The sequence below is a fragment of the Malurus melanocephalus genome, unplaced genomic scaffold, assembly GCF_030028575.1.
Source record: "Malurus melanocephalus ecotype Western Australia unplaced genomic scaffold, MMel_1.1 scaffold_22, whole genome shotgun sequence".
NCBI classification, from domain to species: Eukaryota; Metazoa; Chordata; class Aves; order Passeriformes; family Maluridae; genus Malurus; species Malurus melanocephalus.
The window spans coordinates 683,537-699,602 of record NW_026623254.1 but is presented as its reverse complement, the minus strand read 5'-3'; the positions used below and the strand labels follow the sequence as shown (position 1 = coordinate 699,602).

The 16,066-nt window shown below is 38.9% G+C and overlaps 1 protein-coding gene across 1 annotated transcript in view; it reads left to right on the top strand.

Moving 5' to 3' along the window:
- Positions 1-16,066, top strand: part of DERA (deoxyribose-phosphate aldolase) — a 42,988-nt gene that overhangs the window by 11,925 nt on the left and 14,997 nt on the right. The window contains exons 5-6 of the mRNA XM_057390004.1: positions 576-710; positions 6,937-7,065. Coding sequence (XP_057245987.1) covers positions 576-710; positions 6,937-7,065 — 264 coding nt within the window. The remainder of the gene's footprint in view (positions 1-575; positions 711-6,936; positions 7,066-16,066) is intronic.

The window sequence follows — 16,066 nt, the reverse complement described above, 5'->3', positions numbered from 1 at the left end:
TGTCAGAGAGAAAGACAATCTCTAACAAAGCCATTATTTTTCCATTTTCAAAGTTACCTTGGAGTTTTGTATTTAAACATCATAAACATAATWTTAAATAGAACTCATTGAAAGCAATTTTTGCTATATTGTGAGTTAACTGTTCAACATTGTTGTGCTTAAACTCGAGATGCTACTTAAAGGAATTGGAGAGAATTAAAAATGTATGTATGTATTGCTTCATATCTGAGTTCTCTCCTTGTTTRCTCATTTCTGCTGGAAGCAGTAGATATTGTGCTTTTATGTAGGCTGTTCTGGAAAATTTTAAGGCTTGTGAAAGGTGTTTTCACAAGATGTACTTGGTCTCTTGCTGGACATTGGCTTTTGAAGGTAGAGCTAATGTYTCTTGTGGATGAAGAGAGGGTAGGATAAGATGCCTTTAGATTTTTTGAAACACAGCAGGGATTAAAAAAAAATAATAACTTTCAAAGGTTTTGATRAATTAAAGGTATTTTCAATTTTATTGTTAATTTATAAAACTTTATAAACGTTTTATAAAATGTTTCTTACTTCTACCTGCACCCCTTTCATGCTAGTGGCTGCTGGGTTTCCATCTGGACAAACTCCTCTGGAGACCAAACTGACTGAAATMAGGCTGGCAGTGGAATATGGTGCCACAGAGATTGACATTGTCATCAGCAGGAGCCTGGTGCTCACAGGCCAGTGGGAAGGTGAGTACCCACCTGTGCAAGGAACCTAAACCTTTCCCTSTACACATGCAGGGTCTGTCTTTGTCTCTTCCACAGATCTCTCCACCWGTCTTTGAAGAATTTGGTCCCTCCCCTACGAGTAACTGATTATTTGGGAGCTCTGAGATGAATAAAAACTGTTTAACTAATTTGTGACAAAGGGTTACAGTTTTTTAGAGGAATGCTGTCATGTCAGGCTGGGCAAGCAGAATGACTCTGTGGTTTGAAAATTCAGGTCTATTCGCTCTGTGCTTTTAGAGGATTTTGTGTACAGAATTAAAAAAAAAAAAAAAAAAAAAAAAGCAAGTAAAAGCCTAATTATTTGAACAGTTTTGTCAGAAAGCCCAAGGGGCTGTTACTGTAGATGATACCTTGTTAAATATACATGTTTCAATTCTTGATGAAAATACGTACTTTAGTTGTTTTCTTTTTCCTGARAATTGAGGCTACAAATTGACTGTTCGTATTATTATTGATGTTCTGGTGTCTGTAGACTACTACTAATTAGTAAGAACAATAATGCTGAAGATGGTTTTTGCTCTAATTGCCTCCTTAATGTACTGTGAATGGTTTGCCTTAAGTGCTGACAGTGCTTCTATAACTAATCTCCATGTGAAGGTAGACACATCATTGTCTTGGAATGAATTTTCCATTTAGCTGTATAATGCAGTGCCATWATATTCTGTTTGCTTGGAAGACTTTGTCCTGGACCCCTGGTACCTGACTTTATTTAAGGAAATACAGTCCCCATGGTAATAGAGCATGTTTTTTGATTTTGGTCTTCTTTCAGTTAACAGTTGGAACTGAACCAAAAACCCCACATTTTTCTGCATCTGTGTCTTCATGACTGACTTCTATTTGCTGTAATATTTTGACCTCTTTCRTAGTATTTTCCATCTCCATACTTTTGCTTTCAGTTTTATTGCTCTTAGTTACATTGCTTGAAGGATTACAGGAAGGAGAACTCAGAGGAGAAATGGGGATTGGATTCAGAGGGAGGGTTTGTATCACCACCGAAATGAACTGGACATACACTGTTGGGTTTCTCTGCATGGGAGATGAATTACTTTTTGTGGTCACAAATTGCAAAGGAGGAGTACACAGACATAGCTGTGATGGATGTGATATAAAGCTGTCAATTTACTAAATATAAATTAGGGATGGCTTTTAATTTGGTATGCATATTCTTTTATCCAGAGCTGGAGTCATGACAAGGTTGAAAGCCATCCTTATTTTGGCATGGCTTTTTTCCCCCCCCCACCAATGGCAGAATTCAAGTTATTTCCAAATGATTTGTCTATGTTTATTCATGAATGTGAATCCATTTGTGACACACATTTACATGATCTTAAAAAATGGCTACTTCAGGAACAGAATTTCCTTGCCATAAGGTGAAAAATTTCCATATTTAAGTTGCCCATAAAAAAAGAAAACAAGTACTTCATTAGGTGATTTGAATATTTTGGTGAAAACCTAGTATTCTGTCTTCCTGTTCAGCTTTCAGTAGATATGTTACCTGTGTGAACATACTTATTTTCACCTCTGTCTAATGATTRGGGATAATACAGAATAATCTGTAAAGTACTTTTCAGGAATCTAGAAGAAGGGGTGAAGAAGTGTTTTTTAGGCTAAATCCCTATATTACATAAAATTAAGAAGTCTAGTGCAGTATCTGTGCCTGTGTTCAAGTTATTTCATCAACTAAAGCTGCCTTGCTGTTTTATTATAACTTATGCTAATTGTTAGTTGTAATAATAATAATAATAATAATAATAATAATAATAGTATACTTTTATAGGTATTTTCTTATGCTGTCAGTCTTCACAACTTCAGAAATTATTGAAAAAAAAATCTGTGGTAGAGTGGTTTATCTTACTGTTCATTTTTAGCTTTTCTTCTAGCCTGTGCAATAATTGGGGTCACCATGAGAGAATAGTGTTGCTTTGTGATTTGCTTCAAAGGCTTGTTTGGTTATTAAATATTTTAGTGTATGTCCAATTATGTCAAGTTATTTTAAAGTAGTTCTTGGATATTGCTGGAGCTCTTTATGACACTCAGAATGCATTTTCTAGATCTTTGTGAAGTAATTGTTAAGATCTTTTAAATAATGCTGAATATGAAAACAGCTTTACTGGACACCTAAATTACATCAGAAAAGAGTATTAAGAGATGTAAGTTTGTGAATTTACATACGTTTTATAACCTTTTAGCTTTTAAAGCAATACTGCTTTAAAGAGGTTTACTCAGCTATTGTCTTGTATCACTTGAGAAAGTATGGGGTAAGCTTAAATTATCAATTTGGATACTTCCTTTAGACACAGAATGTGGAGTCTTTATGTAAGGAGGGATCAAGATGACCAAAAAATTGTTGAAAGAGACTGGATCTCTGCATTTTTCTTTTTTCCCACTGTTACCGATATTTGCTGTACCTCCTGAAGTTGTGTGGGTGCAGTAATGTCCGTACCAATTCCACAGCTTTGAGCAAACTCCTGGACATGCTGCACTGTCAGTGGCTTCAGGAGCACTGTAAATCCTGAATCCTGTTCATCCATCATTTACTCTATGGCAGCTGAATTTTGCTGTAAGAAAAGGGAAAACCCTCTTATACTCTGAGAGGTTTGAGCATGGCTGCATCTGTGATACACATTGGGCATMTCCTCGTTAGGAAAACTGCTTTTCAGCTCTGCTGACTCATCAGCTGTGAGTTTAGAGGCTTTGATCAGGGATTGGGACCCTATTTTGTGCTACTCTTCACAAACAGCACAGGAAAAACACACTCCTCGCTCCAGAGCCTTGGAAAAGGCTCCACRCGTTCAGAAACGTAGTCACATTTACCATTTCTGGATGTGCAAGCTGCCCTGGGATCTGGAAGCGTGGCTGCACGGTTTCTGTGCTGTGTGTCAGCAGCAGCTCAGCCCAGCTCTGTYCCCAGCTCCAGGAGCCTGGAGCTGCACATATGTGAGAGAGCAGAGCTGAGAGAGCTGTGTTGTGCTGATAGCCTCGTGCYTGGCGTTTTGTTAACAAACCTGCCATTAACATGCCAGACAGAAGGGGCTCCAGCTCATTTTCCAGTTCCCCATCACAATTACCTTGATCTTTCGGGCTAACAGAAATCRGAACATCTCATCTGAGTTTCTACCCTTAACATCAGTCACTGTGACTGACTAGATAAAGACACCAAATAATTGAATTTTAAAAAAACCAAACTATTTTATCACCACATCTTTGAAGAGGAGCTATTTCATAAAAAAAAAAAAATAAATAGTGTGTTTTTTTTCCCCTTTAGTATTTTAAATGTCTTTGTAGGAGATGTGGATCATCCCCTTTATTTCGTGATTTTTAGGACTAATGTATTACACCAAAGTCATAGACCATCTAGACAATCTAGTGCAGATTATAGCCGGCAAAAATTGTCAGGATGTTTGCCTGGGAAATGTATAGAGGAAGGAACATTTTCTTTGCTGTGTGTAATAGCTGCTAAAATTCAATATMATGTACTAAATGTTTACAGTTTTCCTTAAACTACAAAAAAGCTTCCAACTCTTGTGTTTTGTAACAGTGAAATTAAAACCACATCTATGAAAGCAATTTTTTCCCTACAAAATATGAATTTTTCTGACTTCTATAAATGCATCCAGTAACAGCAGATCTAAAGTTCATGAAAGCTGTCAGGTGTCTGAAGTGGTGCAAAGTAGAAGAGTTCTTGTGTCACATCCATTTTAACAGCTAAGTCAGTAGAGTTCCTGCAGACTCTATTAATGAGCAGCTGGCTCTAAGTATATTCTATACAGGTTGGCTTGCTTTGTTTTTTTTTTTGTGTTTTTTTTTTTTTTTTGGGTTCATTGTTTTGTATTTTCTTGGGTTTTGGGTTTTTTTTCCCTGGCTTAAGATTTAGCCTGCTTTTAGAGTGGATAATATTGATGCTTTGTTCGAGATGCTGCAGAGCACTGGCCATTTGCTTTGATTTTTGATTTTCTTTATTTTTAGGAGTCAAAAAGAAAGTCTCTTGCAACCTCTTCATGTTGTTCTTAGTTTGCAGTTGAAAATGTGCCTGTAGGGTTTCTGTGATAGAGTTTTTTGACCAAAATATTGGTGCCACTACTGCTAATCAGAGAAGCCGTGTCTGCTGTGGCAGTTCCATCTGTGTTCTGCCCGGGCCACAGATATTTCCAGATTTGTGGCATCCAGCTTGGGTCCTGTTACTGCTTAGCCTGATRGAACTCATTTGTTAAATGTTGGACTTTTTGGCAGCACAGACTGTCCCACAGAAAGCCCAGGGCTCCTTGAAACACTGAATATATTTTCAAGTGTGATTAACTCCACCCATACTTCAGACATTTGCCAAAGAGTTTCAGGATAATCCTGTTATTTGTACCTTGATTTAAATCTGAATACTGAAAGTGCTCCTTCTATTTTTGAAAGAAGTTTTTACACTTTTTCTGTATCAAAGCAGTTCCATCCAGCTTGCAACTGGGACTGGGATGCTCTGGTTAATTTTCCCTCTCCCAGACTCAGTTGCATTYCTATTTGTACTTTTACTGTGGGGCTGAAACTGCCTTGTGAATGTCAGCTGTTGTCTGCAATAATTGGTTTCTGAATAAAGAACAGCATTTCTTACCTACACACCTGCCCCATTAAAGTGTGCCCACTTCTCCTCCACCTCAGCTAAGCTGATAGACACGGATGATTGAGGATCCCGAGTTGTTGCTGTCCGTGGGATGATGTGTGCTGGCAGCTAGTGAGCCTGTTCAAACGAGCTTGATGCTAATTGCATGTGAAAATACCTTCCAACTACAGGGAGGGTGCTGGAGCTGCACTGCCAGGGAGCAGCAGCTGTGAGGATGTAATTTCCTTTCATGGAATCCAACCTAAATGTACRTTTTGTTGGTTTTATTTTGACATTTTTGGTGGCGTGTCTTAAAGGTAGGGAAAACTTCTCCTCTTGTTACCGAAACTAGAAGAGCAAGAGAGATGCTTTCTCTGGGTTTTCAAAAGCTTCAGGAAAGAGTCACTCCACAAAAAGAGATTTCATTTGGATCTAACACAAGCAGGGTTATTAAATGCACAAAAAAAATAGCACAGGTCCTTTGTGTTTCCTTTTTGAGCCTTGATTTGATGTAGGCTTCTGGAGCATCATCAATTGATCAATAAAACATGTTAGACTGCATGCTAGTACTGATTAATTCACACCTTTGGTACACAGTGAGAAACAAGGTGAAGCCTGGTGTCTATAAAGGGACTTGCTGAGTGCATTAGCCAGTTGTGTGCTGATGTGTGCAGTGTCTCAGAGGCCACCCCAGCAATTCCAGCCCAGAGTGCCCATGGCATCCGTCAGATTCGGCAGTGCTGTGAGTGGAGGGGGGTCCAGCCCTGCCACAGCTGCCAAACCATGCTCTGCACTTCCAGGTCTCACTTAAGGGCTGAGGGGAAAAAAATTCTGTTATTTCTAAAAAAAAAGAAAAAAAAGGCATTTTTGTAGCCTGAACTGTTTTAGCAGGACTTATTTAAGCTGTATTTTAGCCTTCTATCAAAGAACTCTTTGATTATTTGTTTGAAGATTGAGTACAGTTTGTGAAAAGGACCCTTGTGCAAAGCATCCCGTTTGCATCTTTGCTTTTTAAATTAAAAACCCAAAAATGGTGATTGTACACTGAAAGAGCTACTTTTCTCCCCAGACTGGAGCAATCTTAAACATCCCCAAGTGGTCGGCTYCTGACAGCAAAGCTTCATTAATTTCCAGCTCTTTCTGTCTCCCCATATTTATTTGTGGGAGCACTGCTGAATTTTACCAGGAAGGGTGGGAGGATTTTGCTGTCCTCAGCTGCCAGATTATGTTATGGAAAACATAATTGTCTCTGAGCACTGATTCAATGTGCTTCCATATTTATTGCTGGAGAATGAGTTTTAAGATCAGTCTTTACTATCCTAGCATGTTTTACTCCCGATGTGTTCATGGGTGTTTGGTGCACTGTGCACATTTGTAGTTTTGAGAGAACAGACACTAATAGCTATTAAGTAAAGTCAGAAACTGCACGRCACTGTTAATTACCTCCAGCCATGTAATTCACTGAACTTACAAAACTTAAGTTCCTGAGTGCTAYRACTAATTATAAGATTGGAAATTAAYSCAGAAGTGGAAATTACAGCTATACTTGAAAATATCTCTCAGGTAACTTTGACCATTTCCTCATGTTTTTTTTTTTCCCAGCTCTGTACGAGGAGATCCGTCTGTGCCGTGCAGCCTGTGGAGATGCTCACATGAAAACAATCYTGGCCACGGGTGAACTGGGGTCCCTTGCTAATGTCTACAAAGCCAGCATGATTGCTATGATGGCAGGTAAATATCTGGGGTTTCCTTTTTGAGCTAAGAATGTCTTTGCTGTATTATTTCTGAGGCTTGAAAAATTCTGGTTGCAGAAGTTTGGTTTTGTCAATAGAAGAAAATTGCAGGTGGGGTAATGAAGTGTCACTTGTTCTTTGTATAACCTACAAAACCTGCATGAAATGTTAAATAAGAAGCTGCTGAATGGCAAGGGTTGTAGGAACAAGTAAAATTTGTAGTCAAATATCTGATCTGATCAGAATATTTAATGAAGATGTTTGGGGCAGACACACTTATGGAGGCAATTGTGGTGACCCACAGATATGATGTGGGTTGGTGGTTTACAAACTTATTTTAAATGCAAGGGGAACTKCCCTGTGAAGATTCATGCTAACAGCTCTCATTTTTGGTCTGTGATCGCTTCCAGCCACCTCTGAGACTGCAACTCAGGAAACCAACCTTCCAGTGGACAGGATAGAGTTTCCATAGCCCGTGCATACTTTGTAGGTGCTGCTTTTTTGCATAGCTTAGCACCCATTTGAGCCCAGATTTTCAGCAGGGTATTCTCTCTCTGCAGCTCTGGGTCTGTGCTGTTACAATTTTTCCCAGTTTAACCAGGATTTGAGTTCTAGTGMAGTGTTGGAGATGCAAAACTGGGAAGTGGCTTCCAGGCACTTGCTTTGTCCCCCGTGCTTGGGGGTCCCCAAGTTTATTTCTAGAATTGTAAAAATATTCTAAGAACCACTTGTGTTTGTCTGTCTTCTAAACTTGGCTTCATTCCTTGTGTTGATTTTGTTGTTTTTTTCTACTTAAACTCTTCAGACCTGAAATTCTTATTTTAAAGCAAGAGAAACGTAATCAAGTGTCTTGTCAGTATTTAAATAAATATTCAGCTGCTGCTGACCTGTGTCACCATACACAATACTGTGCTTAACTGATTCAAGTGTATTTCAGGCTTATAACAAGACCAGCTACAATGTCAATTAGTATCATTAGGCACAGAGGATCAGTATTCCACYACTAAATATTGCTTTTAATTAGAAGAGGTGTAAGAAATACACATTTCCTGTTATTTAAACTGATGTACTAATCATCATGATCACTTTTTGTAACGCTGAGTAGTGAAAAATTCAGCTTGTAAAGCATTTTACCGTTTTCAGAATTTTGCTGGTGTAGTTTTTTTGAAATACAGCAGATGGCTCTATTGTTAATGATTTTCCTTGCCTAGTTATTCATTTTATAAGATACTTACCCATTTGAATATATCCAGTAATTTCCTTATTTTGGTCTTCTGCTTTTTCTTTGTGGGTAGGCATAAAAATAAGAATTTATTTGTGCTCTGCATACATGGATTGAGGGSCAGGTTTTCAGACTCCAACTTGTCAGAAATGCTGAGAGCCTCAAATTCCAGTTGAATTTTGTTTTATTTGTATATTTGTATCATTTTGGGGAGAAAATGGTTTGGCACAGTAGTTTTAAATTCTCAGTTTGGTATTTAATTTTTCAACTGAAATCATGGTTTAAAAGGTTTAAAAGAAAGAAATAAAAGCAGATGGTCTTAGGGATAGGGCAGGCCCTGGCAACTTCTACCTGAAGAATAAAAAATAGTAACTTTAATAAACTTTGCACAACATGCCTGTGTATAAGATGTTAATGCTTGTGCCCAGAAGAGCTTGGGAAGAACTGGGCCTCACAGTAAGGGTTGAGAATAATTTGCCTTTATTTGAATTGGTGTCTCCTGGCTCCTTTTGTCTCTGAAATTATTCTCCATGGCTACTTACCTTTTCTTCTCCAGTACAGTCCATAAGCAGAACGACTCAGAATGGGAGGAGGCACACAGTTATCTTAAATTCTTTTAACYGTGCCTTCACAAACTTGAGTGACACGAGATAAATTCTTCTGGAATGTTTGAGAAGCTATTTCTGAGTGGAAGAGGCTGCCATCCCTCTAAGGACAGTGACTCACCTGGCAAGAATAATCTTTGCAGTGCTGAGGAGGACACGATGGCAGGGAGCTTTGCACGTCAGMAGCTCCATCCCACTGCCAAAGGAGCGCCTTGTGTTGGGAAAGCTGACCCAGACAAACGCCTAGCACTGAATCAGGGAACTTCAGGTCATTGCTTTAGAGCATCCACTGCCATTTCTTGTGCTGCTTCAAGTCCTGGTGGTGATTTGAGTGCATGAGCTTCTCAAGAAAGCTACCTGCATTTTTGATGCTGCATGGGACAGGGTAATTAGTGGTGTTCCCTGCCTGGTGTATCCCTGTGTGAGTCACTTCTGTTTCTACAGGAGACGCTCAAGGCTGTGTCTCTTGGAATAAACAGTCCTAAGGAACACAGATGGGAGTGCCTGACTCCCCCATACAAGTTGTAACTATTAYATATTTCTYCACCATGATGTCTTTAAACAGTTCWTGTACAYAGTATGAGAGGTGGGCCATTTTTTAACTTTCATTTCTTGACACAAACATCAGAAACAGCCRAGGAAGGCAGACCAGGAAGGGAAAGATGAACTTGCAGTGGGAAGGGAGTACTTCAGTAAAGCTGTTGATGGCTTAATTGCATATTTCKCTCATATATAAGATTTTAATTTTGGAAAACCATATTACCTAATTACAAWGTCTTTATTGTACTGTGTAACAATTCATAATCGTTAAGATATGCAGACTAGGAAAGAGGTGGAGGAAGTGATTAAGTAAAAGTGCTTTAAAAGTAAAAACTTCATCTGTGTCATTTTGACTGTGRAAACTGCTCTTGATAGTACTGCTGTGCTTTGGGAAGCTAAGGGAGCACAGCAGTGACATGTGAAAGATACTTATTTTCATTACATATATCTAAACAAGTACCTGTATGAAGGACAGGAAGGAGTGGTGTGTTCTTCTGCAGCTCTGTAAGTGTATGCATTTTAAAAAATTCTTTTCATAGGTCATTAATTAGTCAAATAAATTATATGTTGAGATTATATGTTGAGATTATATGTTGAGATTACTGACTAATGTAAACATTGAATTTGGAAGGGGAATGAGTTGGTGCTAAAGCAAACCAACTTCTAAAGTGTCTAGAACAAAAAACACTGCAAGAAGTAGCAGTGGATGGCTGAAGCAATAAGGTCTCTGATGATGATAGTCTAGAAAGGGAAARTTAAAACACATTAAATATGTGAGCAGGAATGTTTTTAGATTCCCCAAAGTGAACAGAAACAAATAKCCAAACAGTGAAGAAAAGCTTTGTGTTGCAGTTCATAGGAGAGAGAGATGGTTTGGAACATTATAAAATAATGCCTGGCAATTATTACACAAAGCTCTTAGCACTAAATAAGGTTTTTATGCTGTGGTTAATATTTGGGAAGACAAACTGTAAGGTGGCAATAGCTGTTGTTTTACTGAGCACTTTCTTGCAGAGGTTTGTTCTGTGCAGGGTTTTGTGGCTCTGAACATGCCAGCAGTCGTCTGAGTGCAAGGCATGACTTTCCTGCTGCTGGATGTGGACCACTGTGATCCAAAACTTCTGCCAAKTGAATGTTTCATGAAAAATGGGAGACCAAGGAAACCAAACCAGCAGAACTGACTGAAAAGCAAGGCATGCTTTGCTCAAATGCAGCTAATRTAGAAAACAAGACTACTGAATAAGTAATAATAGTTGGCACTTAGTGCTTTGTGTGTCTTCAAAGCACATACTGACATTAGCAGAATAAATCTTACAATTGCCTTGTGAAATATGAGACAAAGATAATAACAGACAAGTCAAAAGTCAAACTGAGATCAGCTGTGGTTTTGAGTGTCATACTCAATCTAGAAGTCAAGAGTGCCCCCTCAGCAGCATTTGAGTTGTATTATGTGTTGGTTTAATTATGTGTCTACAACTTCAGCAATTTGATACAAAGTCATTTATTAGAGCCCAGAGCATTTCCAAATGAAAGGCAAGTTGATAAAATTAGTGAGTCCTTACTCTTAGGAGTGTGTGGGAAGAGCCCTCAGCACTGACTGGTGAGTGAGGCTTTCTTGGTCGCTGTCTTGAGTGTGGAAGTGGTTGCAGTGGTTTCTGCTTTAAGGGGCTTATGAGAGCAGTGATTATTGCTGGAATTATACTGGGAGTTGATCACTTTCCTGTCCTTCATTCTGCATCATCTGTGGTTGTTCTTCATCTTCAAAGCTCTAGTTAGCATCACTGAATGTTTAGTCAAAGAGCAAGCACAAAACACACTGTGGAAAACCAAGATGCAGAGTGAAAGTCTGTCTCAAAGTTTTGAATGACATCATGGACTRAGAAAGTTTTTGAACTAAGAGTAAGATCAAAAGATGGAGTATCTTTAAATACAATCAACCTAAAAGAGGTTAGTACAGAAACAAGTGACTTCATTTGTTCTGGTGGGGAGTGGGGAGAAATGAAAACGCTGGTGGTATGAAAATGCAGATAAGAGCATGTTCAGTAAGGCACTACAAGGATGTTCCCTTAAATGAGGTAATTGCCTACAAGCTTAACAGTGATACTGCAGCTAATCACTAGAAATAATGCAGGAGTGATAGATAAGCTTGGAGTTGAAAAGTTCCAACAATGCAATCACAATATCCTCAGGTTTGAATTACTGATGAGAGGCCATACATAGACTAGTAGCAAAAAAAAAATAAAATAGTGGGGCATGAGTAAAGCAAAGCTTGAAGGAATGTGAAATGAGACTTAAAAGTCTGTCTGGAGCTCAGTAATATCTATGTGTAGGGAATCAGAAGAAAAAGGATGGAGAGTGGTTGGGAAAGGCTAGGACAGGCTCTCATGGGAAGTCTTTCCAGTTGAGGCAACAGAACCTTGTGTGGGTAAGTACAGGACAGAAATAATGCTTAAGAGAAACAAAGATGTTGGGGGAATAAAGATACAAAGAGTCTGTGAAGGGAGAATGGAGAGAGTATGCAGTGAAGCCTCATTTGTTTGCAGTTTGTTAAAAACCCAGACGTGCGTGCAATGGCACATTTTGTTATGCATTTATTTATGTGCTTACTGAACTGTGTGCCTGCCTACACAGCCATATCTGAGGGGAGATCTGTATCTGGGGCCATTCATATTTGTCAGAGCAGGATGCCTGGCAACTCTGCTAATTTTGTGCAAGGTCTGTTTTATTTGTGGTGTTCTCCTGTAATCAGAAAATAAGAATATGCACCCTCCAGTGAAGGCAAAGAAGAAATAACAGTGTAAAACAGATAACTTAGCTCTGTACTTGTTTGTTTGATCTTGTTTTACCCACACCACCATTTGGCTTTTTCCCTCCACCATCCCCACTTACAAATAGAAACAGTGCTATTTCCAAGCACTTCTGACCAGAAGAACACCAAGTCAGGAAGCCAGAAGATGGGTTTGAGGTTGCAGAATTACTTCCAACATCTCATCATTTTTGACAACTCTCCTTGGTTTGCTGCATGTAAAATTAACATTTACACACTTTATAGAACCTCTGTGAAGCTTAATTAATGAAGATGTAAATGGGACTGTGTTCCTCTCATTAGAAGGTAGAAATTTGTTTTGCYGGTGCATGAAGATGGAATATTCTTGGTCACAATTCAAATTGGGAAATGGAAGAGAGAAGGTCTGGAWGTGTTCTGGTGGGAGCTGCTGGCTGTGATTTCCTGGTGCAGCCAGCCCTGGTGGTGATGGGAGCTGGCACAACTCTGAGTTGTGGGTAAATTCGTGCCCTGCAGTRGAGAGGAGCAGCAGGGAGGTTCCCTTCCCTCAGCTCTTCCCAAAATGTCCTTTCAGATGGGACATTTTTTTGCCAATTTTCCCCTCCTCAGAAACGCCAGGCTTGTCCATCTCTCTGAGGATGAAGGGTTTGAATGCTGATCTGTGGGTTTCTGCTTCTTGACCTTTAAGAAAGGGGCTGTTCTTTGTGCCTCAGCCTTGGGAATTGGTGCTGAAATTGCAGTGACAGCGAGCAGGGGGGTGACAGTGGGGCACGCTGTGGAGAGGGGTCACCCTGCTATTAGCAAATTATCCCCAGAGCTTGAATAACACTTTGCTTSTGCTGATATTCAAGATCCTTCCAAAACATGTTAATTAAGGAATATATAAATGGTACACTTTCAATTTATAACAACTGATGCAGAGAGGTGAGAAAGCACCCCTGTTGCGTTAATTTTCCCCATGAATGAAACCTTGTTTCTATGTTAAATAACTTGTTAGGATTTGAGTTAAAACTTCCGAGGTTTCATATCACCTCAGACTCTGAAATTGTTGCACAGTGAATAGTTCTAGTCAAACATGCCAGAAAAATAACAGGGCTTCCTGGGAAAAAAACTTTGCATCTGTGAAGCTCTGGTATTGAAGGTAATGGTTTGAGAGAATGCAATTTTAAAACATGGAAATATTATGTAAAATCAATAGATGTACTGGGTACTATTTATTTCTCTGATATTCCAGGTTGCTTTTTTTTTTTTTATTCTGTCAGCAGCAGGTGTTAAATTCCACTAAACCAGTGAAAAATAGAAATAAATATTTAATTTACTGTATCTATCAATTATATAAAATTGGCTTATGAAATATTAAAGTATCTTTTAAGAGATTGCAAGTAGGAACACTAGTTAGAAAATCCAGTCCCTTAACAGAAACTTAATATAGATGTGGAAATAAACCAAGCATGATTTTGGGGGTAGGTACAAGAGGGTTGTAAGTCCTGGAATTTTTTTTTTGTTTGTTTCTTTTTAAGGTGTCAAGCCCTCATGGTTGTGCCTGTCTAATTTGAAGATATGTGCTCATGGCAGCAGCAATGTGAATTTAGACTTCTAAAGAGAAATGTGTTGAATGGAAAAACATACCAGGAATATGTGATCTTGAGCATCATTAGGTTGTTTTAAAAAATAGTGAATGTTCATTTGAATACACCCATTTAATTAAGGACACTGTGAAAAACAAAGAAGCATAACAAGAGGTGAACACAAACATAAATGAAATATGTGCTGATACATAAAAGTGGGATAAAACCTGGTATTGCAAAACAAGAAGTTTCCCATAAGGAGGGCATGGATTGTTTCCTTAGCTGAATGTTAAAGCTGTAAGTTAAAACACACTGRTATCAATATAAAGAGCTTTTAACAAATCATGTCCTGATGGTGCTGGTGCTGCACTTTGAAGTGTTAATCATGAAGTGCAGAGAAACAGACTGAATGCCCTGGCTGGCTGCTGGGTTACATGCACACATTGCTCAGTGAACTACACAGACTGGTCAAATGCAAATGCATTTATCACACAATCACAGAATCACAGAATCACAGAATCACAGAATCACAGAATCACAGAATCTGCTGGGTTGGAAGGGACCCGTCAGCATCATTGAGTGCAGCTCCTGGCCCTGCACAGGACACCCTGAGAGCCACCCCATGGGCCCGAGAGCAAAGTCCAAACACTTGTTGAGCTCTGTCAGGCTTGGGGCTGTTGTGATCAGGCACTGTGTTTGCACTGCCCTGGATCTCAGCAAATTCAGCCTCTCTTGGCTGCCAGTTGCTGCACGGTCTCAAAAGCTTCCAGGCAAACTCCTCTGGGAACTTCAGCTAGATGGACTCTGTGCTGTTGTCATGATGCCACTTCCAGTGCCTGGGTTACAATCACAGCTCAGCTTTAAGCTAAYTGTGTCCAGAAAGCACTGCAGAAATGCTTGGGTTTTCCCTAGAACTAAAATGAAAATATCCTAGTAAAATAAACAGAGCTACTCCACACTCTCGAACTACTTTGTGGTGAGTTCGTTTGCAGGGACTTGCTTGTATTATGAAGGAAGAACTAAAGCTGGGAGAGAAATTCAGGGAAAAAGTAACATTTTTCTTCTAAAATGTTGAAGAGTTTAAGTAAAACAAAAAGTGTTAGTGAGGGGTAAAGGGAAGCTTTTAGGTTTGAACTGTTCCTGTGCCTTTTTTACTGTCTAAAGAACACAGTTTTGGAACAAAACACAGGAACAGAGCCCTTTGTCACCCATGTATAGAAGTGCTGCAGATGAAAACAAATAATTATTAATTAGTAACTCCCCGGTATTTTGTTGCTCCTTCCTGTCTAATGAACATCTTGTTTGTGAAAGACAGAAGCAGGAGAGATCTGAGATTATYTGAGGGGAATTTTTATACAGTGGARGGCAAAGGRAAGATMAGAACRGAATCAGTTAAAGTCARAAGGAAGCAACTAATGTGGCTTTTGAGGTATCAGTGTTGCATTTTGTATTATTCATGGCTGTGACTCCTGTATGGCTTGTAAGTTTCCTACGTTTTYATTTGCTAAATTAGGTGGGGCATCACATAAAGAGCAAAGTAGTCAGTGAAATGTAGAAAGATTGAGATCATCGTGATCAGGCAAAGCTTGCAGATGCCTTTCCACAAAATGTGGTTAGCTGCAGCACTGATTTTTATGTTAATTTACTGGTGAATAATTTAAAAAGACCTGTTTACTTTTTAATAAAAAGGAAAGATATAAATTGGCTGAGTGTTTCTAATGTTACTTACAGCTGCCATTGAGCAGATGTTAGGGATTCTTAGTGGTATGCTAGACCAAAATAAGTTTTATGAATAAACAAACAATTTCTTTTTACTACCAACTCTTTCAGGCTGACTCGCTCCCAAATTCACCATGAATGGCTTTTTAAAGTCTCCTCATAAATAATTACCTTTCTTGTGGCACTTTTTTCTAGGCACTTGRATTTTAATTACAATGATGAACTGTTTTAATAAGTTGTTAAATAATTTTATCTTTTTAGGACTGATTCCATTTTCTATTTCTCTTTGCCTTCATTGGTTCCCGGGATTTTAATCCTTTTAATTCTTGCTAATTCACTTTATAAGTTCACACTGGGGAAGTAAACAGCACGCAGCAGCATCGTTTTCCTTTGAACTCTGTGCACGTACACCCACCTCAGCTTGCTGGTTATCAATGGTCTCCTGTTYCTAGTAACCATTCTGTTTAACTCAGTCATTTGGATCACAGTGAGCATGAAAAGATAGGTAATTAAATGGAGACAATGTGGTTTTGCTTTGGGCTGATGTCTGGGGGCCTTAA